This window comes from Dromaius novaehollandiae, chromosome 3 (genome assembly GCF_036370855.1).
Source record: "Dromaius novaehollandiae isolate bDroNov1 chromosome 3, bDroNov1.hap1, whole genome shotgun sequence".
Lineage (NCBI taxonomy): Eukaryota > Metazoa > Chordata > Aves > Casuariiformes > Dromaiidae > Dromaius > Dromaius novaehollandiae.
This window is the reverse complement of record NC_088100.1, coordinates 123,749,973-123,777,337: the sequence shown is the minus strand read 5'-3', so window position 1 is coordinate 123,777,337 and position 27,365 is coordinate 123,749,973. Positions and strand designations below refer to the sequence as shown.

The 27,365-nt window shown below is 37.3% G+C and overlaps 1 protein-coding gene across 3 annotated transcripts; it reads left to right on the top strand.

The window, feature by feature from the left end:
• The first annotated feature begins 211 nt into the window (after positions 1-211).
• SANBR (SANT and BTB domain regulator of CSR) lies at positions 212-27,365 on the top strand. Of its 3 annotated transcripts, XM_026094719.2 has the most exons (21): positions 212-576; positions 5,151-5,316; positions 7,379-7,565; positions 10,008-10,101; positions 11,635-11,873; positions 12,609-12,667; positions 13,455-13,615; positions 14,882-14,968; positions 15,071-15,181; positions 17,155-17,278; positions 17,775-17,927; positions 18,591-18,736; positions 19,116-19,215; positions 20,142-20,174; positions 21,365-21,464; positions 22,463-22,557; positions 22,669-22,697; positions 22,801-22,874; positions 23,938-24,026; positions 24,381-24,472; positions 25,328-27,365. In XM_026094719.2, exons 2-21 carry the CDS (start codon positions 5,167-5,169, stop codon positions 25,362-25,364), a joined length of 2,160 nt encoding a protein of 719 aa, XP_025950504.2. In that variant the 5' UTR covers positions 212-576; positions 5,151-5,166; the 3' UTR covers positions 25,365-27,365. The 3 variants fall into 3 exon arrangements, with proteins under 3 accessions (XP_025950504.2, XP_064366100.1, XP_064366102.1); XM_064510030.1 differs by lacking the exons at positions 212-576; positions 7,379-7,565 and having other exon boundaries at positions 5,193-5,316; XM_064510032.1 differs by lacking the exons at positions 212-576; positions 5,151-5,316; positions 7,379-7,565; positions 10,008-10,101 and adding an exon at positions 10,129-10,209.

The window sequence follows — 27,365 nt, the reverse complement described above, 5'->3', positions numbered from 1 at the left end:
CGCGCGAGGCGGGAGGGGGAGCCGCAGCCGCTGCACTGCGACAAGGCGGGGCCGCCGCCGCCGCAACACGGTGCGCGCCGGGGCGCCCACGCCGCCCCCGCCGCCGCCGCGAGGCCGCGTCTCTCCCGGTCACCCCATTGGCTCTCCCCGGCGGGAGGGGGCGGGGAGCCAGTCACCCGCTGCGCCCTGATTGGCTGCAGCCGCCCCCCCCCATGGCTCTGCGCGCCCGTGCCCTGCCCCGCGCGGCGAGGGTGGGGCTGGGCGGCGGCGCGTGCGGTGCCGTCTCCCGGCGTGAGGCGCGGCAGGTGGGGGGTGGCGGTGGCGGCCCGCGGGTCTCTCCGCGCTGCGCACTGGGGGCAGCGCTGAGGCGCCGGGGGCGGCTCCCCGGGGGCGCTGAGCCGCCAGCGGCTGGGCTGGGCCCGTGTTCTCCGCTGCGGGCTCTGTGAGGCGCCCGGCGCGGCACTCGCCCCAGGGAGCGGCCGTTGCGCCTCGAGGAGGAGCCGTTAGCGGAGCCGGTGGCGAAGCCGCGCGCGCCGCGCCCTGCGCCCGCCGACCCGTCGCCTGGGAGCCCGCCAGGTAACCTGCCCCGCCGCGGCGCCCCTCCGCCTGTCGCCCGCCTCCCTGGGAGCGCTGGCGGGGGGCTCCCTGTCTCCTCCCGTCCCCTCGCTGCGGGAGCGGTCCCTGAAGCTGCGGCGGGACCTCCCTGTTGCTGAGCGTGGGGTGCCTGCCGAGATCCCCTTCTGTCATAGGGCCCGGGAGGGGAGGGTCCCCACCAGGGTGATGCTTGGCGGGGAGGGTGGTTGCACTTGCACGATCTCGCCTAAAAAAAGAAAGTCCGTTTTATTATTAATTATTATTATTATCATTATTATTAAAACATACCTTACTTTGATGTTAATTTAACTAGTATGTAAGCAAACTATGGTCGAAGTTTCTCCTTCCCCCACCCCGCTTTCCATTCTGCACCATCGTTGCGCTGCATTTAAGGATTCTGTGTGAAACATTGTGCCCATCCCAGCAGCTTTCCTTCCCACAGGTTCTGCAGGTGCACGGGCGTAGTAAATCCTCAGTTTAGATCGTGTCTGCGCTTTTTTTAAAAATACCCCTCTTATACGAGGTGGTGTATTTCCATAACGTAAACCAACTTCCTGCATAATGGATTAACGGTTTACTTAAATCACTATTGTTATGAAATATTTTTAAAGCGATGGGAATATTTTGTGCTGCTTAATTTAGAGTTTTAAGTGCTGATAAAAATTATTAAAACTGTCATTTATCTTTCTATGCTGTGCGTGTATTACGAGTTGATCAAAATCAAACAACTCTGAAACATTTTTCCTAATTTCCTTGGTTTGAGGAAAAGGTCAAGCTCAGCTTTCATTAGAGAAACACAGTGGAGAGAATCTGATGTTGTTACCTCTCTAAGCAGTTAGATTTATTATGGGCCTTACATTGCAGTTCTTACAGTGTGCACATTCTTGCGTCATAGAGAGTCTTGCATGTTTTTAACTATACTTTTTAAAGCCTTTCCTAGAGGAGAAGGGACCAGTGTTAAAAATCAGATCTGAAGGCACAAAGGGGAGTTCTGTGCTATTTCCAGAATAGAAGTAAATAGATTTGAATCTTTGTGCTTGCAGTAAGTATGCTCCTTCATTCATCTTTGCAGTAGTGATTCTATAAGTAACTGTATTTTAATATACAGAATAAGTGGATTAAAAAATATTTGAGTGACAAAGGCTTTATTCTCTCTGAAAGTGTCGTTACATTTTAGAGTACCTGTCATCTTTGCATGGCTGGTTGCTTCATAGTCCACAGTGCTGATGTATGCATAAATTTGTTACCAGTAAAGTGCTTAAAACCCGCTGTGTTTTTTTTTCTTCATTAAATTATAAATTTAGCTATTGCAAAATAATTGCTTTTCTTTTTTTCTTTGATGGATGACCCAATGTGATCATATCATAGAACTAAGCTTTAAGATGGGGATTTATAAAGTAACACCACCACTAATAATTTTATTTTCATTAAGAGTATTTTTTGTCTTGAGCTCAGAGGATATTAATACATGATCATTTGCTCATCTCATTCAGCCATATTTCTAAACCGCTTGCTACACACATAGAAGATACCACAAGAAGTGGTCTTCATACCTCCTAACCACTCAGCTTTGCCACTGGTGCTGACCTATTCTGGCCTCATCATCCCTTTTCATAACAGACATGGTAGATACCCAGTGGCTTAAATTGAATTGATACTGACTTCTGTCTGTGCACTGATGGAGAGAAGCCTCCACCATAGAATTACTACAGTGGTGCACTTGACAGGACTATCAGAATAAGCGCTAATGACTTGATGAATGTAGGGAGTAATCTACCTTTCCTCATAATGGCATCTTTCTTAGTTGCAAAGTTTGGGCTCATGTTATTTGTGAAGTACCTTTGACTTCAAAACTGGCTGTTTGACATGCTTTGCAACAGATTTCATTTAGATAGAATTGCTAAAATGCTGCAACTGTTATCCGTTTGACTTGTCTTCCTAAAATGAAGCTCTTAAGCACGAAACAGCATTGTTTTTTTCTTTACTCTTCCATGAATATACAAAACCTTATTTGAACATTATTGGATTTGGGATATTTTTTTCCTGATAGTTTCACTCAGCTGCTCTTTTGAGACGCTAAGAAGTTATTTACTATTGTGACTTCTGTTTCTATCAATAAAAACTAAAAAACAAGAAAAGTTAGAATGGCTTTTACAATCTGAAACAAAATCAGTGTGATGTTATATATTTTAAGGTCTTTTCTTTTAGCTGCATGAAAAGAGGGTGAGGCAAAAGAAACAACTACATGTCATATCCTTTTAGTAACTAGTGGTCAGTTAAATCTGCTAATATCCAAGTATGTTTTCCCTGAAATTCTCTACAATCCTTGCTTTATACATTAAAAGTCAAAATTTTACCTGTGAATTTTAGGTCTCATTATTTATGTGATCTCTTTAAGGTACTTCAAGATAGATGCCATGTGCTTTCCAAATAGGAATTCTTATTAAGATCATGCCTGTGCATTAGTTGCATCTGAAGGTCTTGATGAATGCCTGCACTTTTCTGCCAGCATATGCTAAGCGAGTACTTTGAACTTTTACTCTGTTCCCTGGTGGTATACGTAAAATTAATAATAAGAAACTAAATGGTTTTTTTTCAAATTAGGAGCGCTGCATTTTTAGTGTTCTACTGTCCTGTATACTTTGTTGTCTGTTGTTCGACTTGAAACTGGAAGAATGAGGCTTCTCAGCCCTGAAGATCCTTAGTAAATGGAAATTATGAATGCTTTGGGCCAATTGAAATGTCAGGTCTTCAGGATGACAGTTGAAAGACATCCAGGTTTTATGCTTCCTGGCACCAAAGTAATATTGATTGCCGTGAACTGGGTGCTCTGAGTTGGCTCATGTATAATTGAGTGAGGTTTACAACACAACTATGCTGAGCAAGAAGAGAACAAAGTTGAGCAGTAGGAAGTTTGGGGAACAGAGAAGTGTATTTAAATCATTTTTCCCTCTTGTAACTTAGGCTGCTTATTCAGAGATTGTAGGAAGCGCCTTTTTGCACTGGAGGACTCAGTGGTGCGAGTCCCTCCTGGGAATGGACACTCAATAGTTCTCTTTCAAAATTGCAAAGGGGGAAGGTAGTTGTTTAGGATGATATAGTACCACATTTAGAACACTGATTCCTAGCAAATCCTTCAGCTTACCACTCTCGGGCAGTTTGTGAAAGTGATTACCACCCCTGGATTCAAGAACTTGACTGATAGATGTGTATTATATTTTGAATTCCCTCTTTGTGTGAAGGGATTAAAATTCATACTTCCACATCCCAGGAGAGTTCTTCAGTTACCAGATATTTCGCAACTGATTAACAACAGTTCACACGTATTTCTTTCCCAGGGTCTAGCTCTAAGTATCCAAATGCTTTGATGGAGTTAGAGGGAAAGGCTTTGGCTGCTAGTTCAGCCCTTCTTCCAGCAGTTTTAACCTCCAGAGCAAATGTGGCAGAATGCAAGTTGGCACACTTCATACTGGTCTCTTAACTAGAGTGGGTGTCACTTTTAAATTACGAATTAAAATAGTTTCACGCTAATGTATTGGATTGTGATGTCCAATGGTGGAGGAATGGGCATGTGTTCTGTTTAGTTGCATCAGCTGTAGAGATGGAAACTGCTGGCAGAAGTATGTGACTGATACTTGGGGTGGTAAAACTGCACGTTTGCCAGTGCACGCTTGTCAGAGCCACAAGGGTGAGTAAACAGAATTATTGTCTAGTTGGCATGCGTACAAGCAAGTGAATACTCCAGAAAAAGGACCTGTTCAGGGTTTTGCTGGATTAGGTTGTTACTGCATGATCTTTTATGCAATGTTTTGGGGTTTTTTGCGTTGCTAATGAATCTCATCAGCATGCCTTATAGATACAGCTTGTTGAGTCTACTGCCTTTGATTCAAGTTTTATCTAGTAGTCTTACCTATTGATGTGCTCTTCAGACAGGTGATCAGCTTCTCTTCTAAACATGTGGAGTTGGAATTCATTTTTTTCTTAGTTGTCTTGCATTGACCTGCTCTTCGATTCAGACTGCAGGGAAAGGAAGGCTGACAAATAGTTTTTCTTCTAGATTTTGTTAAGTCAAACTGCATTTAGCATGCAAGAAAACCTTCATATTTGCATGCTTTTTTGTTTCGGATACCTTAATTGTAGAAGTTGACGCTTCTGAAAACATTTGCGTCTTGTAACTGTCCATGGCTTTTTTTTTTTTAACTCCACAACTTTATATGCAAATTGATTTTTTTCCCCTGTTCTTTTGTGAAGAAACAACTCAAAAATATTAGTACTTGCTGCTCTTGAGTCGTTTTTTTGTGTTCTGCACATCTGCTTTTTCTGCGCCCCCCCCCCCCCCCCCCCCGAAATCGGAGGATGGAGAAGTGTGTCAAATACAAGCTTTACAGCATTGGTACTTGGCTGCAGTGCTGTAGTAAATAGTTCCCATAGTAACTTACAGAGTGCTACAATTAACATACGTTAAGCGTTAACGGATTATTCAGTTACTCTGAAATCTGAGCATTATTTAAGTGCGTAACTCTCTGTGTACTTTCTAATAACACTTTCTTTTCTAGGCTTTTGTAACCAAAGATGAGTCGTGGATTTTCAGAAAACAATAACTTTCCATATGACAACAACCAAATGGTTTTGGATATGATCCTGTGTTCCCTAATTGGTGTTCCTCAGCCTATCAACTGGGACAGTGTGGCAAGGCTAGTTCCAGGATTTACATCCAAAGAGGTGAATTTACTAAAAAAGAATGTGCGTGCTACGCGCACTACTTTATCAAGAAGAAAGCTTCTTTTGTTTGGGGAGGGAGAGAAATGGAAGTTAAGGATTTTTTTTTTTTTGGTAAAATAATTTGAACTATAAAGAGCTCAAAATGTTGAACGATTGAAAAGATTGAAAAAATATATCTTGTTTGTACGAAACCTGAACGTTAAAGTTTTGAAATAAGAACACATAATGTATTTCTTCAGAACTGGTATAGAATAAGAATAAAAACTACTGGAAAAAATTTATTTTAATAAAAATTGAAAAGTAGAATTGAAAAATAAAAGAGTAATTGCACTAATATGTTTCAAATTACATAGTTAAAACTATTTCATGAAAAAGGATGACAGTACCCATTAACTTCATGCAGATTGTAGTATACTTTACTTAGCAAACCTAATAATCTCCTGTGATTGGCATTACTTTCAATACGATTCTGAGGAAGTAAAAGTTATAGACCTCCGCTAGATAATAGAAGGCATGCAGTTGTCTCTTGCTTGGTCCTACAAGAAGTGGCTTATTCTTTCTCTGATTGGAATAGGTGTTGGAAGAACTTGCCACCTCTGTATACTTAATCTTTCTGGATTGCTGAATTTCATGATGAACTGCTTGGTTTGGGGATCTTTTTGGGGGTTTTTTTTGGTTTTTTTTTTTGTTTGTTTTTTTTTTGTTTTGAAAAAGAGCCATTTGGGATTTTTGAGTTCTGAGGTGAAGTAAACCAAGAGAAGATAATTTATATTCACTTAAATGCTTTTGAGCTAAGAAAGAAAATGGCTTTTGCTCTTGATTCAGTGAAGCTGGAAAAAACAAGCCAACAGTCTGTAATTTCTTGCAAACTTAATCAAATGTATCAGTTTGCATTTGTAGCATTGCTAGTGGCCTTCACTGTGACCTTGTATTTAGAACATAAGTGACTGTGTGGGAGCAGGAGCTTACGTGGAATGTTACTGCCTTGCAAGCTGAAATAAGTGCTTTGCAAAGAGTTTAGTATTTTTTGTGGGCACTGCTATTCAACTTCCAATTTGGAGAGAGTACTGTGCAACCTTGAGGAAATAAAATAATTATAAAATAATCTGTCAGCTTTCTCCTTATATAAAGATAGTATGATTGATTAGTACATGTCTGGTTACTGTGTTTTGAAAGAACAAAGTGTCTTAAGTATGTGGAGTCTCTCTTTAACGCAGTTAAGTGAAGTGAGACCCGTGCTTTCATGTGTCTATTGAATCTTGTAAACTGGCATTGTTAAAAATTTGAGACACTACATTAATATCAAAAGGATGTCACCATGTGTGCGCTTCTACCAAAAGAGAATGTGGCATGCAGTAATATGTCAGTTAGCTAAATCTAAATAAATAATAATAAGAGACAGCAGCTTGTATAGAGCCAGAGAGTTGTATCACAGGAGGATTACCCCTGGAGTTTGGTAGATTTGCTTGTATGTGTAAAGTTATTCGTGTATAGGAGTCTGCAGAACTAAGCCCATGATTGTCATTGTGTAGGTACAAATTGACAAAATGCAAATACTTTTTAGTTCATCAAAACAAGGAATGGAAAGGTAATAAAACTGCATTGGGAATCAGCAGTCCCTTTTGTCCAGAGTAGAAATTGTAAAGTAAAAGAAAGAATAATTATGAGCCAGTTAATATAGCTGCTTTTACTAATATTTGATAATGTTAATGGTAAAGCAACTAGTTTGAAAAAAAAAAAAAAGAAAAGAAACTCTACTCAAAGCTGACCCTTTGGAAGATCAGGCCTAAAATAAACATTGAAACAGGTTCCATCTTATCTGTTTTTCCTCTTTCTCTCAGAGTCTTTAATCATGGCAAATCTTATTTATTTTACTGCATGTTTATGTTCTTTCCTGATGCCCCTACTTGTATGAGAAGCCTTGTAAGTTTAATATCAGTATGATGAAACTGTTCATTTGCAAAAGATAATACAATGACATATATCTGCATCAAAAATCATAGTTATTTAAAATGTACTGAAAGCTACTACTTCATTGTCCTATTGCTTAATCTTGTGACAGTGTGCAAAAAGGTTTGATGAACTAAAAAGCAGTGGAAGTTCACCTGTTGACAACCAGTATAATCCCTTAATGGCTGCTGGTGGGAGTCCTGTGGAAACTTTAGCTACGTACATCAAATCCTCCTTGCTTGATACACAGACAGAGTTTCAGGAGCCTCCCATTGGGCAGAATTCCATTACTATAACTGGTATGTTTTCAGTAATTCTGAAATATATTGACTTTGATTATAATCAATATGTGCATGCTTTTCTGTCCCGAGTGGTAAGTCCACCCAGGAATGGTACTCGTTCGTGTTTGAAAAGGAAGAGTTAAGCATACATATAATGCATATAAGAAGCACTTTCAGTTCATTTAGATTAAGAATCAACGTTCAGGTTTTTTAATAGCTTGTTATTCCAAAAGGCTTGATATGCTGAAGATTGTGCTAAATTCTTCTTTGGGAGAGAAAGGGTTTATTCTTCTGTTTTGTGTCCCTGGTGTTGTACTGTGTAAACCTTCAACACTTACAATCACGTCAAGCTGTGTTACTAAGATGAGTAGAAAGTTTTGTGTACAATGGCCGAAAGCTGAGATGGTGATTCCTTGAGGTCAGACTCCTCTTTCCCAGCAAAAAGCCTGGCAGTTGCCTCAATAGCTAGGTGACTACATGGGAATTTGAGCATGAACTAGTTGCTTTTTTGATGCAAGATACTCTTGCATTAATACATAATGAGTCTTGGTCAGTTATGTGGCCCAGTAATACTTTGATAAAAGAGGACTAGTCCTAACGATTTGTGCTGTGACTGAAAAAGAAAAATACTGGTAACACCACATTAAGTACCTCTTCTGTAAGAAGTTTTAATTAAACAATAGTGCAATAGTTATTCTCTGGTTTTCATTGTGAATAAAGGTGTCTTCTACACACTGGGAAACTTGCCAGTTGTGTTGCATGAGAAAATTTGCCTCATTCCAGTAATGAGTAAATGATTTCTGCATTACCAATTGAAAAGACAGTGAAGGTTTAAGGCAACAACATTTTCTGTTACATTGTCTTTCACAGCGTTGCAGCTTTCTGATCACTGTTCTCCTTGCAGAAGAAAAAACAGCTGTTTTACCCTTGCTGTACAATGAATAAAATGTTTTTCAAAAGTCTAATAAAGAGACAGTATTTGAAAATTGTATATAGAGTCTATCAGCTATCAAACACTATCAGCTTTCAATTATGTACTTGTTATGTACATTAAGTTGAATAAATAGTTAACTTCTTGCACCCACAGGTGACTACTTAGAAGATTAGTAGCTTCTAGCTTCCCAGTAAGCAGTTAACTGGCTAACTCTGCTTGTAGAACTCCTTAGATAATTAGTGTGTGCTTTCTTTTTAACAATTTAATATATGTAAAAAGTATTAATGCAGTTAAGTACTCTGATGTTCTCTAGTGAAAGATCTTAGCCTGAGATTTCCTCTGTTCCTGTTTCCTGTTTTTTCCAACACATTTTCCTTGTGACTTGGGATAAATGATTTCCCATGTTTATGTGTAATTTCTTAATATGTTAAGATTAGGATAATACAGTCTTTTTCTACTGGATTGTAGTGAACACACCTTCTTAGTATTTGGGAAATATTCAGGTATCTCAGAACTGAGAATTTGAGAAAAGTCTATTTGTAAATGAATATCTTTTCTTTAATTACTTACTAGTTAATTTATTCATATCACCTTATTTTAGGATCAAGAATTTGGGCCCTGTTTGGATTTGTTTGTAGACATGAGTAACCCCAAGAAAAACCAAGCAGGCCCAGTTCATTTTGAGCTGGATTTTAGTTTTGGCTGACTAGTAAAAGCTTATTGAATTGGATGCTAAGTATAAGGCAAACTGTTGTTAAGTCCTTTTAAATGCATATTATGGCAGTGCCTAGGATTTTCTTAACTCTTGATCCAGAACTCGTTGGGATTGGTAACCAGACCCCTACTGGGTTTTGTGTCCGGCTTCCACTCACTGCCTGTAGTGCATTGTGAAGAGAGCCTATCTGAACTAAAGCTCAGTTGTCCTTTATTCCCAGAATAAGCTGCGCTAAGTTTGGGGACTAAAAGAATCTGACGGTCTGCTTTTTGAGCATTGTTTTATTCAATTCGCTGCTTTAAATCACGTGTTTGAGCAATTTAGGAAAAGTACATCTGTAGAGACTTCTGTGCTTCAGCTTTTAAGTAAGATATTTCCACAGCTAACAATTTATGAGTAAGAAGCTGAGTTAGTCTCAAGCGATTATATTCTGGTGGCAAAGTTTACTGAAAACAGAAGTCTTCATGTGATTGAAAGTCTTAAGACCCACATCCCACAAAGAAGAAAAGGGGAGCTAAAGGAATGGATTGCATTCCCAGAGGAAACTGTTGAAGACTCTCAGCTCTTTATTGAGATGGGACTGATCTAGGTTTACAGCCAAGTGTCTGGGCAATCCAGCAATGCTGATGATCTGAGTTTGCAGTACATGGCTTGGATTATCTAGTAGCTCTTATGGTAGTGCAGATCTTGCTGCTAGCCATGTAACATTGCCTCAGTATGAGAGCTGTGCTTCGGTTGTGTTTCCAAGATGCTGAAGAGCAAAAGGTCAGTCCCTTTTGTTCTAATGAAGCCTTTTTTCCTTACATTTAAGGAAGGCCCAGCACAACCTCCACGAGGAATTGTTCTTCAGAATCTGAGAAAGGTCCTGTGCATAAAGGTGGAGAAAGCACTGATGGAAATCAGGGGTAAGATGATGTTTGTGTTTTTTGCCTACAGGATTATATAGCTGACAGAGCACTCACTTGGAGGAATCGCAGAGTAATAGACAGCACCACTGAAAGGGATGCGAGAAGGTCAGATAGTCATTCTCCTTGTTCAAGGCAGAACCAGTTAAACTATTTTTCTAGCTTTATTAATAAGTATGAATGAAGTCCAAAGAATTTTTGGTAGTTCTCCAGCTGTTTATATTTCACATGTATTTTTATATCATTTTCCCTGATTCTGATTAAAAATAAGAATGGTAGTGGAAATGCATGTGTCCACAGTTTGTGTATCAGTTTTTTGAATTCAGGGTAACAAATGCATCTTCTCCTTTAGTACTGCTATTACTAATGATTGTAGAACAGGTGTTAGGCCAGGAGCAGAAAAACTGCTGAAAAACTCAGTGAGGAGGCTTACTTTTGACTAAGTATTTTAAATTTCCAATTTTTTGATTATTAACCAAAAAAGTAACTGGACTGTCATTTCAAATGTGAGCTCCCTGGAAGGTTTGTCAGTAAAGTAGTCATCTCCCTAGTTTTGCAAGTTTTGAAAGCTGTCTAAATTGCTCTTAACTTTTTACTGTCACAAAGAACATAGCTGTAAGCATCCTAAATTTAATGTTGCTACAGAAATACAAGGAATTGGTTTGAAAATTTCTTATGTGGAGTAGTGATAGGTTACTTATGAATCTGTAGATTCTGAATGAATCAATCACTGCTGTGGTGGGAAACACAATCTGATCTTTGAAAAGGAATAAAACAAGACTGATGCTCACTAATAGTTAATTAAAAAAAACAGAGTTATGTTCTGTGAACATAGAATTGTCCTATTAGTCTAAAAGAAGAAAAGGAAATCTGTAAGTGAAAAGTGCAAATAAAAAATTTTACTGCCAATTCAAATAGCCATGTGCATCACCAGTGCATCTTACTATAGAGATACTTACAGCATAATGTATTTGATTCAAACCTAATGGTAACCCTCTTTTCGTAGAGATAGATTTCACTGATTCTAGCTTTGACGTTTTCTTAAGAAATAGACATTTCAATGTACAATAAAGCAATTTTAATTTCACAGATGAAAATTCTATAGTGTACTAGTTAATGTCCTTGGTACCTCAGTAAGTTGCGGGGGGTTGTATATATGCATTTTTTTTCAAGGAAGTAAAAAAGGGAGAGCAAATCATTTATGTAATGTTTTAGTAGTATCCCATAACAAACTGGAGACAAATTGGGGACTGGAGCTATAACTGTTCTTTCTCCAGTCCCTTAACTTAACCGTTAAATCACACTTCAATTATCTATCTGAGTATATGCACATTTGTGCTTTTCCACTAGTATCTGACAACAGCTTCTTACTGTTAATAACTGCAATTTGTTTTCCTTCTGTTAAGAAAAAACTGTTAGTGATGTCAATATTGTAATGTCTGATGCAGTTTTGGAGATGAAATCTTCATTAATCAATTTTGGCATTCTTACTGGTTTAGGGTCCTAACTTTTGTGACTTTCTTTTTAATTGAGGCCAAATATGGTGATCCATGTGTGTGATGAAGCAAAAAACCTCAAAGAAGATTTTGTTTGTCCTCGAGACCTTTTGATTTCAGAAATGAAATACTTTGCTGAATATCTGTCAGTGGATGCCCAGCGCTGGGAAGAGGTGGACATTTCAGTGCACTGTGACGTTCACATCTTTGACTGGTTGATAAGATACGTTAAAAGGAACACTAAGGAATATGAAGCTTATGAAATGCCCACCTTAGGTAAAAGACAGTGTCTTGATCATTTGTGGCAGGTTCATTATGATATGTACTTCAGACTAAAAACTCAAGCTAATGGAAAATTAGTGGGTTTGGTACAGTTCAGCCCCAGTGTCTCGTTTCAGTGCAACAGCCACAAAGTTTTCATTTGCTGGAAAGGGATTGCAGCAGAAAATTATCTGGTCATTATAGCAGAAGTCTCTGATCTGTCAACACTGACAGTTTTAAGGAAGCATCCTGATAGTTGAAGCAGTAAAAAAGGTCTAGTATAGTTTGGGCAAAATGTTGAGCAAAATCTCAGCCAGGTATGGTGGCTAGCAATGGAAGTTAGCTTGTTCTATAGTTGTTGTGTCATTTTATCCCTATGAAGTTACCTTTTCCAGCTTTTATATAGTCCAGTTTGATATACTTTTACTCTGGCCACCTAAATGATAAAGAAAAAAGAAAAATCAGCTGAAGCATAATTAAACAATTGAACAAGATCATTCTAGTTCATTTGCTAACAAAAACTGAGAATCTGGGCAAGAAAATGACTGTGTAAGAATAATACAGTATCTTTGTGTATGGAACCAGGCATCTGTTCCATAAGGTTGGAAGTCTTCTGCATGTTGGAAGATGGAATGATAGGTTGACTGGTAAAATAATGCTTACAACACATACTAAATATGCAGAGGGAGGGAGGTGATGTGAAATTATTGAAAGAATTCATGTAAGAAAACTCCTTTTGTTGTCTTCTAGAACCAGGAAATGTCATATCAATTCTTATTTCTTCTGAGTTTTTGAAGATGGATTCATTAGTAAGTATTAAAAAAGAAAGATTCTGTGCCATAAGGGCACAGCTAATCACTAGGTGTCTAACAGCTTGTTTGTTATGCTTTGACTGTCGCATCAACCATTGCATCTGTTTATATCATGAAAATGTTTTGAGATTTTGCCACCTTCTTTTTACTCAAAGTGGTAATCTAATATTTGCAGAATCTCAACGAGGGCAATATAAAAACTTGTAGAATAAGTTGCTTCTAAATGTGATAGTAGGATCTTGGATTTGCCTTCTGACAATTCATCTAAATAACCTTGTTATCTGACTTCTGATAGGTTTTATTTTTTAAAAAAGTATTATATTGGTGAATACCTGTTTATGTCCTTCAGCTCTGTGGAAGTAGCGACTATTGACTTGTTTGTTAAAATGTTTGACAAAAGTTCTGTCACTGGAGTGACCTGCAGTGAAATATACAGTAAGGTTAGCTGTTAAAGTTGAGATCTATGCAATACTATGTATAACGTGTACTGGGCTTCTCCATTACAAGTAACTGGAAGATACCACTTATTGAAGATGAAATGTTTCTGGAGCTGTTTCCCAGACTGTAGAGACCTTTTGGAGGAGGACACAAACAAATTCATAGTCTCATTAATGCAAAGTTGCAGTTAGACAAATCTTAAGCTTGCTTTTTATTTTTGAGTTGAACTGAACTAGTTTTGCAAAACACCACACTTTATTTAGAAAAAAAAAACCTTGAAGTAATTCATCTGAGATAGCTTTGTCTATAATTCTTTTAAATTATTTTTAATGTTTCTGGTTCACAGGTAGAAAAATGTATCAATTATTGCCATGAAAATATGAATGCCATTGTAGCCACACCATGTAACATGAATTGTATCAATGCTAATCTTGTTACCCGAATTGCTGATCTCTTCACACACAGTGAAGTGGACGAGGTGAAGGACAAAAGAGATAAATTTAAGAGGTAACTTTTTGCAATATAATGTACAACTGAAATACTGTAGGGCTTTTGGATCATTTCTGGGAAGAGCTAAGACACTATGGAGTCTAGTGTAATAAATACAATTTATACTTTTGTGTAACATATCTTGAACACAGAATATCATGAAGTCACTTCAGAATTTTATATTAAAATTTTGAGCCAAAAGAAAGAGCTTTTTATAGAAGACAAGCAAAAGGAAGGACCACAGTAAGAGTGTGATGTGGACAAATTATTCATGAATCCTTGCATGGAGGCCAGGATTAGGGAAAGGAATCTTTGATGGGATGACATGCTCCTAATTCATAGGGAACAGTTTGGTTTCAGCAGCCTGCAAAGTGTGATGTTTGGGCATAGAATTTAGGATGGCCAGAAGGCTGAATAGCTGTGATGAAATATTATTTAAACAGCGTACATAAGGACTCTAGCTTAGTTAATATCAAAATAAGGGTCAATTAATAGTAGGCAGACTTACAGGCAAGGAAGGTGAAAGTAGGAAAATATTTTAATTGGCAGGAATGAAGACATTACTGCTTTAATTTTAAAAGTTAAGTATGGTTTCACAAAAGGATTCAGTAGTAAGTGTTTTAGTTGAGCAGAAGCTGAGAGTTTAGATAGCAAACAAAGAACATAGTAGAGGGGAAAAAATTAACCATACGGAGTGTACATTGAAAATCATGCTTTATAAAGAATTCCACAACTGACGTGGTGGATGTAAGGTTTTATCTGTAATGTTATCACCCCTAAAAAAGGATCTCTTTCCTCATGACTTCATAAAAGTAAGGTATGCCCAGGTTAGGAAACAGTTACCCAAACAGCACTGCGTTCGATCTGCAAGTGAGGCTGAACCTGTCAGTTTAGATAGGCAAATGCTCTTCATGTGCAGAGCTGTGTGTTGTGACAGAAATTGAGGTTGGGTGAGGAGAAGGTGTTGTGCCATATAGGGGAACATGACAGAGATGGTTTAATGAATGGCTTAGCCAAAGCATTTAAAGTCCCATTGGGTCCTCCGTAAAGAAAAAGAAGTTCACACTCCTCAATGAGTAAATTTCAACCCCAGACAAGTCCAGTTATATGTGCATTTCTTACATGTATGCCACAAACAGATTATCTAAAAGGAAAACCACATTAAAAGCTAGATATTGAAAGAAAAGTGACAACTTTACATATCATCAGAATATTATTATTAGTCTCATAAAGCAACTTTAAGGTCTCTTTCTAATGGGTAAGCTGTGTTACTGTCATTAATAGTAAACTTTTCTGCAAGAAGATTGAGAGACTCTTTGATCCAGAGTACCTAAATCCAGATTCTCGGGGAAATGCAGCAACATTATACAGGTGTGGTAAATTTTCTTTTTAACTACTTCAGTTACAAAGACAGCCTCTGTATTTCAGAGTCTTGCTCTTACTCCGGTGTTTTGTCTCTTTTCTTAAATCTAGATGTTGTTTATGTAAAAAGCTGCTAACTAAAGAAACAGAAAGACGAATTCCTTGTGTACCAGGAAAAATCAACATAGATCAACATGGGAATATTGTCTATGTTCATATAAGGTAATATATATATTAAATATATTTCTTCAGCTATATGATGTTGGATGATTTTACAAAATACTACATGTTTAGGAGTTAACAGATATTCACATTACAAAATTGAGTCATGGATAGGCACAGAGCAGTATAAATCATAATCTCAAAAACTCTTTTTTTTTTTTCCATATTTCCTAGCAAAAAGAACAAACAGGAGATTATGGTTGTACTTCTGAAATTCATTTAGCAGTGCCATTGCTGCTGCAATATGGAAAAGCTACAGGCAAGATCACTGGGAGTGCTGTTTTGGATTGCACTGCTTTAAGTAGAAAATACTCAGCTAATTGTTTCATCAAAGGGTTTTTTATATGTAGCCAATGAGAATTTGAATTAAAGGCTGCATTTCCACAAGTTTTGTTATGGAAGGGTCGATTCTTCTCTGTCAACAAAGAAATGCTAAAGATTTTATTCTAGACTGACTTGACACTGTCACATCAAATATTCATCCTGCTTAAAAATTACTATGAATAAACTTTTACCAGTTGTTTTTTTTGTTTTAAAGTATTTGTCAGAGGAGTTTCCAAGACCTATTCTCTCTGCATGCCTGATTGATCTGGCACAAATGTTAAATTGATTTATGTCTAGTTGAGCCGTATTTCTGTACAGTGCATTCCCTTCTGAATGAAGACCAGTGCCTGACAAGCTGCATTTCCCTCCCTCCGAGCCTCCCCTTTTAAGGAAATTAGTAATATGAAAACTTTCTCATTGGATCTATTCAGTTCAGAACAACTAAAACACAATTCACTGTCAGCTCCCAAGATAATACATGTCAGCTTCGTATTCTCTCCCATCAGTAATTCCAAGGTGTGGAGCAAGTCCTGCCTAACAGTCTAAGTAGAATTGAGTCTACAACCCTGTCCTGACGTGTTAGGATCGTTGGTGATTAGCCAGTTAAAATCTTTAATTGTATTATGTCAAGTAGGCTGAGTGCACATAGCTGCTACATAATTTCTAGTGCATACTTGTAGAGATTCTCAAAGTTACTTGGAATCTGCATAATCTTCTGAGTATTTGTCTTCTGGTACTTGTGACTGCTTTTCTGGATAGAATCCATTTACCCATTCCTTAGACTAAGTAACACTGGCCACTAATGAATCCAGGCTTATGACCTAATACAAGCCCATCTTTAATGGTATAGCTGTTTAAAAGCAGATTTGTTTGCGCTAGATGTCTAGTGGTACCTAGAAGTTCCCACAGGAGTTTTTGTCTGCTTAGACAAGGTTAGGCACCTACATAATAAAAAGCTGTTCAGGCCAGGATTTAAAGTTGTGGGGAAAACCGTATCTGTTCTTTCCAAGAATAAAATGCATCAGTGCTAGATGCATATTGTCTTTTGAATTATAGAGAGATGTGCTGTTTTATCACTGGGAAGGAACAAAGTCCATAACACACACTCCTATTTTTAGAAACAGAAACCTCAAATGCATGCAGTCATCAAGAAAAGATACTAACATTTTTCAAAATTGCTGTTGCATTGCAGATACATAGAAGCATACTATGTTGTACTTAAATAGAATAGCAGTACTTCAGGTCAGTTATATGGTAGTATTATTCTTAAAGGCAGAAAAATGCAGGATCATTGAACTTGTTATGCATGTTTTGTTTTCTTTTGCTCTGTTTATTGAGTTTTCCTTTGTTTTATGGTTCTCCTGATTTCTGTAAGGCTTGATATTTATCTTAGCTTACAAGTTGCAGTCTATGGAGTTTGAGATGAAACAAGGTGTAGTGCTTTGTTATTAGTAAGTTTAGGATGTTTCGTCATCATCTGAATTTCATATCAGTTGTCCCACACTGTATCCTTGTTGTTGTAAACTCTTCTGTAGGATTTTCACCAGTGGAAGATGTATTGCTTTGCTGTTTCTCCACCTCACCTTTCTGGTGGCAGGATCAAAACTGCTTTATGATTCTGTGCGTAACCTGACCTTGTGCTTTTTCAGAGATAAAACCTGGGAAGTCCATGAGTATTTAATCGGTCTTCATGAGGAATTAAAATCTTGGCGGGATGTTTATTGGCGCCTTTGGGGGACTGTCAATTGGTTGGCCTGCTCAAGGTGTAACCAGGTTAGTATATTTTCACTTTTACTTGCTTGTCTGTTTGTCTTTTCTTCGGGTGCTTTTGGGGGGCTGCATCGGGGACTAAAAGAGTATGGAAAATATATTTATCCTCTCCCTTTAGCTAATTGGTTTTGGTACCAGCTGGCTTTGTGATTTTTCTTTTTTGATTAGGAGACTATTACTTGCGTTGTGGAAATTACGGAAGCTGTGGTTCATGACTTGTTAGTACTCCTTTCCCATCATTTTCCCTTTCCTTTATTTTCTGACTGCTTAGAGCACAACATGATTAAATTAGAATGGCTATTCTCTGACCACTCAGGTTTTAATGAGTGACATAAAGGCTTTCTGCCTTAAGAAAGGTAGTGGTTGGGGAGGAGTTTTCTTGAGTTTTTGCAGCTTTTGTTGTGTGACAGTAATAAAGCTGATATTTATTCTTTATACCGCAAAATTTTGACTTCCATTGGTAATTTTACCTCTCATCTCTCTTCTTATTATAATGTAGTCTTTCCTGTGTACTGAATTCTCCCATTGCCAGTACCATTCGCAGCCAGTTCTTTATCCAGGTGTAGCAAGTGCTCTGGGTTCCACTGGCACAGGAATATATCCCTGTTGTAACCAAAAAGTACTTCGATTTGATCCTACAACCCTCCCAAAGGTACTTCATTAGTAGTTAACTTTTAAAAGAGCGTAAGACATGGCAGGGGACAGGTTTATAAAAATAGATCTTTTGCAAAACAAGGACTGTACGTTGTTGCAGCATCTCAGAGCAGCGCAGGATGAGGGTTCTGGTCTCTGAACTCGGCCGTTCTCCTGCTGCAGTAAACTGTTCTGGGATCATTCAAGTACAGCAGGCATTCCCTGGCAGGCAGGGTGGAGCATGGGACTGGAGAGGGAGAGGGCGCTGCGGTAATGTCAGAAAGCTATTTTTCACTTCCAGTCGTAGTGTGTGCAGTGTAAGCTGTCAGTGCAAGCAAGGGACATTTGTCCATTCCCTTTTGTCACCTTACAGTTTGACCACATTGAATGCTAAAACTGGATATGAAACAGTTCTGTAAAAATTGTTATTTATTCCCCCATAGTGGACTCTGCTTTGCTTCTCAGGATGTCTGTTTCTAGAAGTTCCTGTTAACTTCAACAAGTACAGAATCAGTTCCACCCCTTTGATCAAAAGCTCATCTGTAGTTTCTGCCTTGAGAAAGCTTTCAAGTATAGAGACCAGAAATTTCTAGAAAGTTGAACTTTTATTATCATACTTACTGGAATCAGGTCTTCCCATTAGTTCATGTATCTGATTTCTTTATGTGTGTATGTATGACAGGGCTGTAAAGTGAGGGATCACGTGGTTGGTTTACCTTCAGGAAATGCCCATGGGGATGTTTTGCCATCTCAGACTACTAAAATACTGAATGATCTGCTTCATCATAGAGACATTATTGTTGTTCCTTTCACTAAGGATGAAAATAGGTAAGAACATTGTTACTGAAGTAACTTAGCCTTTGACATTCTACCAGTGTGTATGTTACATTTGACTTCTCCATTTTAAAATATGTGCAACATATGGGATTTTTAAAAGATAATTGATTTTATGATTGTTTAATTGGAATGTGGGAAGAGAATAGCAAGTATTTTTACCTTTTTACACTTCAAACAGACATTTAGTTGTTCAACCTCCATAACTATTCACTCCTATCTTTTTATTTTAATGCATTGTTATCAAAATACTAGTTATGCAGCTAACTTGGGGGTCTTTCTCCTTTTATCATGAGTAAAGAGAGTCTTGTTCTAAAGTTATGAAATGAAGAAAAGTCTTTTTTTTTTTTTTTTTAACCTCTTTCTCTTCAAGTGATTCTGGTATTGGACTCTGTGATGAAAAAGGTATTGAATGTGATGTGCTGTTAGAACCAAATACGCCGTGGGGCCCCAAAACAGGAGAAATCAATGCTGTGAGTGACTGCTAGCGTTTTTCCCCTTCTTCCTGATAATGAAGATTCTTACAGAAATACTTTGAATAATTTATTAGACAACTTCATATATTCACCTTGCTAAAGGAAGAAGCACACAGTTGAGCACTGCAGGATAGCATAGGCTAGTCTGGGTACAAAATGTCTGATGAGAAGGCAAAAGTTTTACAAAGTCTGTCAGAAATATTTTTGTGAAACAGAAGCAATTCTCCATGTGTCTGTGCTTTACAGACCACTTGTAAACCGATGGTGTTTAAGGACCCAGTCATACTCCAGAATACATCAGGTGGTGAATATTATTTAAGTAATTGCCTTCTTTGGTTTGTCTGCTGATGTGTCTGAGTATATCTAGTGGCTCTTGTAGACCCATAAATGGAGAACAGTAATCTCTTCTTTTCCAGATGCAAAAGATCTTGTTTTCCAGTACTATGATATATATTTTGCTATGTATATGCCAAATCAACAGAGTTGCTTTCTAAGTCATGTTGAAGTAGATAGTTTGTAAAACTACCTCTAGTTTAAAGAGATCCTTCATGTAGAGATAAGTTTAGAGTTCTATAAACTCTAACATAATTTGGTGCCCAATACTTGCTCCTCCCCATCTGCTTTTTTTAATTAAAAAAAAAAAATCCATGAATATCTTTATTGCCTAACCTTAGCACTATAGAATGTGATTCTGAATTCACTGTGTTTAATGGAATAGTCGTTCACAACCAGTTTGTGTGCTTCTTCATTCCGTCAAAATGTGAAGTCAAAGATGAGAGTAAGCTTTCTAGGGGCTACAGTATAACTTGCTGTACTATAGCATACCACTCCTATTTTGAGCATTGCCCTCACCTATTTTGTCTTTTTCTTTCAATTATTATTAGTTCTCTAACATATACCTTTTTCCCTTTTCCTGGCTACAGTTTCTTTCTCTGAAGAACTGGACTTTGCAGCTGGTTAGTAAAATGTTTTGTTCATAATTTAAATATTTGCTCTTCTGTACTGGCAGATAATTAACTTTGGTTTTTTTTCTTATTTTCTAATTAATTTGTAGGAAAAGATTTTCTTACTTTTGCTTTAACTTAGAGTTTGTAGTACAGTGAAAACTTTTAAGGAATCACAAAGTATGTGTGAAGTGCTACTTTGGCCTTATTAAAGATGAAATATTCCTTTTAAACATTCTTACAAATGACAGCAAGCAATAGACCTGCAGTGCATGCGTCAGTTCTTCATTGTTCATTAAGCTGACAGAGACGCTGATATTCAAAAATACTATTTTTAAGTGTCTGTCTCTTTCATGGCTTGTCTGACATGCTTTATGTCCTAGGTACTTTAAGTTGAACTTTTTTTAAAAAACTGCGTCAAACTGCGCACCCAAAACCATCAGAAAGAATTGCTGATCATTCCATCTGCTAGTTAACATTTTATGGTTCTTTCATGTTGTTGACGCTGGAAAACAACAAGTCAATTAAAGCACATTTATGCCTGCCTTATTGCAAAAAAGCTTTATCAAAGTTGAGGGCCTAGCCAAATGCGGAGGATAGGGAGTCATTCTTCCAGCAGCATAGAGTGACATTTGATGTACTAACTATTTTTATATTCCAATGCTAGAGAGAACAGCAGTTCACCTCTATAATTATGTGGCTAACTCAGATACTTGCTACCATAATGTGAAATTTTTTAATAATTAAAAATTATATAGCAAATAATACATTGGACACTAAACATAGAATCATTTAATAATCTGGAGGTCATCTTGTACAATCCACCCCACACTCAAAGCAGGGCCAACTTCAAAGTTATATTCAACTTTAAAGCTATTTCACATTGCTCAAGTTTATATCCAGTCAAGTTTTGAGTATCTCTGAGGATGGAGATTCTACAGCCTCTCTGGGCAACCTCTTCTGATGTTTGGCCAGCCTGGGGAAACATAAATAAAAATATTTATCATAACATTTTAAGCAAAGATTTAAAACTACATTTTCAATATTTGAGAATCACATTCTCAGACCTAACTTTACACAGGGTTACCTCACTCAGATATGAAGCTAGATTTGAAGAGAGCTCCTCAGGACAGATTTAACATATGATTTAATAGGAATCAAGCTGCACTTATTATCTGTGGCCCTCTCCTCCCATCTGTTAGAAACAGCAGTCATTGTTATCTGAAGAAGAGGAGTATACTACTGGCTCAGAGGTCACGGAAGATGAAGTGGGAGATGAAGAAGAAGTATGCAGAAAACCAGGTACAACTACAGCTGTCTCTGTAGTAAAACTTCCTGGAACTTAGATATAGGGATTCAAGGCAAGGCAGCAGAATTCTTCCTCTGTAAACAAAAGTTAAACATTAGATTTTTTTAAATCAAAACATTATTTGAATTTTATTGCTAGATTTGTCTGTGTTTAGATAGAGACTAACCTGCTGCTTGGTGCTGCCAAAAAAACACTGGCAAACAAGGGAAGTTGAAACTATTCAGATGCTGAGATGCTCTCAAGGGTGATCGAGGGCATATTTTACAGGAAAGACTGTCAGGCAACTTAAGAATTTTTACCCAGGTTAATGTTGGAGGAAAATACAGTAGCTACATACCTATATTTTCTGCCTGCTTGTTTGCAGAATACTGTTCCTCTGATTTCATAACTTAGTGAGATGACTAGTGAATATGGCTAGAGTTGTCTGCATTGAAGATAAGCTCTCTACTTTTTTTTTTCTTTAATTATGGTAAAGGGTTTAGGAATATGGAAAGCCAAAAAGCAGCTTTTCCTTTTTACCCTAATAATGAGCCACTTGAACTGAGGTAGTTCTTTGTTCTTTTTGTCTTGACACAAAGGGGCTGGGATACATCAATTCATAAAAGAAGTTGACTGAAAACATTGTAGTCTGCCTTTAACTCGTTTGGTTTGACATCGCCAAGACCTTTGAGCTTGTTGATTGAATTAGTATTCTCAGAGATGTAGTGTGTACGTGCGGCTGCTTTTGAATTTACAACAGAAATTTGGGCAGTTCTGTGTAACCATTTTGCATTTTAAATATGTACTTCAGTTCATGTATGGTTCTAATGGGAAAGTGTTTGAGTAATCTGTGAATGTTACTAACATGCCTGTAACATTAACAAAGGAAAAATATCCAGTCCAATTACACTGTTTGTGAAGAAGTAGAGGGAAAAAATCCTTTTATAGCTGTGTAGTTGAGAGATTCCAGATATCTGTGATTGTACTTGTTACTAGATATTGCATTAATTAGCAGGGAGAAAGGAGAAGTTAAAGAAATTCTGCAAACACCCAAAGAAAGTGGTTTCTTCACCTAGTGTTCAGAAGAAGGAGAAGCCATCTGACAAGGTAAAATCTTGAGTTTTGAAACCAGCCCCTCTTGACTGACTAATGAGGAATACTCTTAAGTTTTAGTCGTCTTCTTAAAACACACTTAGGAATATACTTTTCTTTCTTTAGTCAAGTTCCCGAGATGCATCTCCATTCATGTAAGTAATTTTCAAAGTCCTTGAGACCATATTGTAGTACATCCTTCTCTGTAAATGGTTACTGATAATATTCTGTATGCATCTCTTTTTTTTTTCTAACCAGCGTGAGTATGCAGCAGAACAAATGGGATGCCTCCAGATCACTAAGATTCAACCAAGATGCTCAAAGAGAAGATGGTCCGTTTTTGCATGGGCTTAGCTTTTGTATTATTAATATTATGCAAAGAAAATTATTCTTTCCTATAGGAAATGTCTACTTTTCTTAAAATATAACTACTTAGAAACTTTTAGGTTGAATTTACTCTTAGATGTAACAAAATTTATTTTGCATAGCTACTTCTGATTTGGTAGAGAATAGGCTTCTATTGGGCTAATTGTTAGTGTGTCAGCTGTTTCCAAACCACACAGCAACTTCAGATTCTTCCAAAATGTACAAAAGTATTCATACAGCTAGAAACTGCTCCTGAAAATGCTAGTAAGTGCCAATCAAATGCTGAAGTAACATTCTCCTGTAGAATACAGGAGAAAAAAAATCTTTATGGCAGGAAAATGAAAGAAAATCCACCATTTAAAGCTACACACTTTACATTCACTTCGAATGAAAAATAAATGGACAGGCTTGGGTCCACCGACAAGAAAAATATTGGGAAGGAGTTCCAAGTTAGCAGGAGGAAAAAGAAAAATTCCATCATAAATTTATGTTAGGATTTTTTTTATTCTTTATTTGAAATGTCAGCATATAATCTAGAGAGATTATGGGCATAGTGCTGGTGTTGTCGTCTGCTGGCTGCACAGGTATGTTAATAATTTGCTTCTCACATCCCTGTGCAATTTGTTGTGTGTACAGATAAACACAGGTAAACATGTTCGTTTGTATCTCCTTCCCAGTCTCTGACTAAAAGTAGAATTATAATCGTTTGGGGGGGTGTTGTTGTTTTTTGTTTTGTTTTTTCTTAGTCTCTCCTGAGATTCTTGTGGATTTTTGCTGTTCTGAAAACCACTTCCTCAGAAGCATTCCTGTAGATTTTGATCTCAGTGTAGTGTTTCAGGCTGATCCTGGTATCTGCTGAGAACACAGCTGAAGCTAGTTTATGCATCAGGATCTAGGTTATTCAAGATTCTTGTATGAGCTGAAAAGAAATCTACTTTTGCAAACAGGATATCATTAACGTGTTCTTCTGTCTCTTGTTTTCAGTAACAAGAAAAATGTGTTCTAAATATTTTTTCTTACTTCTGACAGATCAGAGAAGAATGTCTGAGATTACAGGGCACTTAATAAAAATGCGACTGGGAGACCTTGATCGAGTCAAGTCAAAAGACAGTAAAGAAGTAAGGCTTGTCTTGTCAAATTGTAGTGTTTACAGAACTTAAGTGAGCCTTAGTAACAAAAATGCAAATAATACCATCTTTTTAACACTTAATCTTAAAAAGTAAATTTGGTCAGGCTTCATTTTGTACTAAAAACTCTATTTAGCCAAAGAAGATTTTTTTTTTTAAATAGGTTAAATAATTTGTAAAGTTCACTGCCTTTAAAAACCTGACATGGAAAATAGGATGGATTTAAAGGGTTTCAGTACTGGGTGGTAATAATGAAACCCAAGTATGCTATAGGTTCTAGTGATTTCTATGAGAAGTCACTGATTAAATTGGAATAATTTCACAACTTGATTTTCTGAATTGCAGTATGCAGGAGGCATTTATTCTAGACTCGAAGCTCAGATAAAGGCCTCAGCACAGGTCAGTGCACGACAAAACAACACCGAGAAGAACACAAGGTAAGATTTTAAAATGAAAGGAAAAAGCGGAACATGGATTTTCTTTTTTTTTTTTTTTTTTTTTTTTAAACACACTTGCCCCATTTCAAATGCATTTTGCATCAGCATCCCTTCCAGTAGGTTAACCATATATGATGTGAAAGCTTCCTTTATCAAATTACACTAGAGCTAAGAGAATGAAACTCTTGTACCCACACTGGAAGAACTGTTTTATAACTGGTAGGTTCACTGCTACTCCAAGATAGTTTTTTGTGAAATTTTGAATAAAAGTGTCAGCTGAGATTCTTTAGTCTGTTTTTGGTCTCCTTCCAAAAAAATTTTTTTAAGAACTACCACATTACTGCATATGAATTATCCATACCTTAAAAGGGAAAACCAAAAATTTACTGAGAAGCTGGCACGCTGTGTGCAGTTGTAGAGCCTTGAACTGGTCATAATTTGGCCAGTAGATGAGTCTCCTGAGCTGAAGCTTATAGTGGAGTTGCTGACAAACTTTCAGGCGGGGGATAGATACATAAAAATATTGTCAGGGAAATTTCTCACAGGTCTTATCTCTGTCCACAAAAACGTAAGTGACTACTTCTGTAGAATTAGTGATTTCAAAAGAAGGTATTTGATGTCACAGTTCTTTGAATTCTTTATATATAGTTTGTGTGTACAGGTATCCTGGCAGAAAGGCAACTTTATCAGTAATAGATATGAGTGAGATCTTCTTTTCCTCTTCTCTTCAAAGATACTTTAACATGAAAGTAATTTCAAACAAATACTGAACTAGAGAGCTGACTTGACAGTAGTAACAACAAATTTCTAGCAGTAATAATCTACAAATATGTTTCTTATGTGTTCTTAATCCAGGTCAAAATCCCGTTTTGGTCAAGGTCGTCCAACATAAGGACTCGTGAAGAAAATATAGCCAAAATACATTACTGCTTCCTGAAACTATACTGCACTCTGACATATGGAGAATGCATCTCTCTGAAAGCTTTCCTGTGACTTATTTATTACTTTAAGCCATGTAAATTATTTTGTGCGATAAATGAATGCAAATCCATTGAGGTCTGTACTTATTTTAATTGTAAATACACTATTTCTTAAATTTAAATTTAATTTTTTAGGCTATTGTGTTAAGTTGCATAGAAAATATTTTATAAATTACGAAGTTAAATTATTAGACTATTTATGGGGGAAGACGTAAATATGCCTTGTGGTATGCTAGAAATACTAAAAAGGAAAAAAGTAAGACTACTGAATTCTGAGTACAGTCAGCAGTGTTAACACAAATCACCTACAATATTTATTTTATATAGTATTTAATGGCACATTTTAGGTCAGTCCTCTGGGGATTTGCATTTAAAGTCAGTGGAATTACCTACCTATCACTTAGACTAGTCGGAGCAAAATTTTAATGCAGTTTTGAGGCTTCCCTCTGTATACCTACACAACTCTCATTTGTATGAATGTGGGCAACAGGTGGGATCTAGACCTCCAAAGATGATTTAAATGCAATGATGATGCAGTATTGCATCTTGCACATGAAACGCTTACTTTACTTGTATGGAAAATTAAATACTGATTCCTATTTCATATCTGACTCCTCTTGCACAATACAGTATCTTGTTCCCTTCTAACATCCAGACCTTAGGAGGCAAAGCACTTCCGTGCCTTAATGATGCCATGCCACTAAATTCTGTAGCAAATCTGTTATTAATTCTGCATCTTTTAATTGAGAGGAATGATTATGAGGATTTATGCGTATTGATCTTTGGATCTAGTTACTTTCTGAAACCTGCCTGAATAATGCTGTTTTGAAGTCAGATGCACTTTCAAGTGTTTTTTGTTGTTGATGTTGGGGTTTTTTGTTTTTGGTTTTGTTTTTTTTGAGCAATAGAATACAAGTTTGTCTACACATACAATCCAGGGCTACCAAAATGAAATAACTTGCCTAGAAAATAAATCATGTCTAAGCAAAGAAAATGGCAATAATAATGGCTGAATTCAAGAAAACACATTCTGACTTTTTGAAATAGGTAGAAAGAGCGCTCAGGGAAAGCTTATTCCAGACCTCAGCTGTACAATAAACTGTGAGTTTGGAATTAAGTCAGCAAGATCTTGGGGTGGGAGGGGAGGGTACAGGGTGCAGGGTCATCCTTGAAATGCACTCTTCTCCCTATTCAGGCTTTTTTGTTTGTCTTGTTTCCTGAGGATTTTTAATTGGCATTAGAAGACAAGGATAGCAATACTTGAAAATACTGCTTTCAAAGTGGAAGGTTTTTATTCAAACAATAAAAATGAATTTTGTTTATTATGTGTTTTGTCCAATGCTATAGCAAATTCAGAGCCCAGTGAAACCAACAGGCAAAACTGTGGATTTCAGTGGCCTTGATTTGAGGTAGGAGTGGTAACTTTGCAGGAGTGCTTTAACCCTGTATCAAATAAATAAGGCTTTACTAATGCCTCAGGTCTGTTTGCAAGTAGTAATGCAGTTCTAAGCATTTATAGTAAACACTGAAAGACTGATTGTTGTTTGTTGAAAGAGGAAGTATTTAAAATCCACCAGGTACAAACATGCAATAGAAAGTGTTGTTTTGCCATAATTTTGTGATTTCTGACAGATGATTGTTCCAAATCCCACAGGTAAACTGTACTATGAAAGTTGCAGGCTGCATGTATGTGTGTTTAGTTTTCTTAGAACTACTGATTAGGCAAAAGGGGAAAATCCCATCGGATTGGTTATGAGGGAAAGTGCCGGTTTTGCGTGCCAGTACTGTAGTATTTTATTCAGAAATGGTTTTGAGCATATGAGAGTAATATATATGATGTGCAGTCTATCTTTTAAGTATTTTCCTCCTTTGCCAACCACCTTGAATTTTTATCTTGTATTAATTTTGAAATC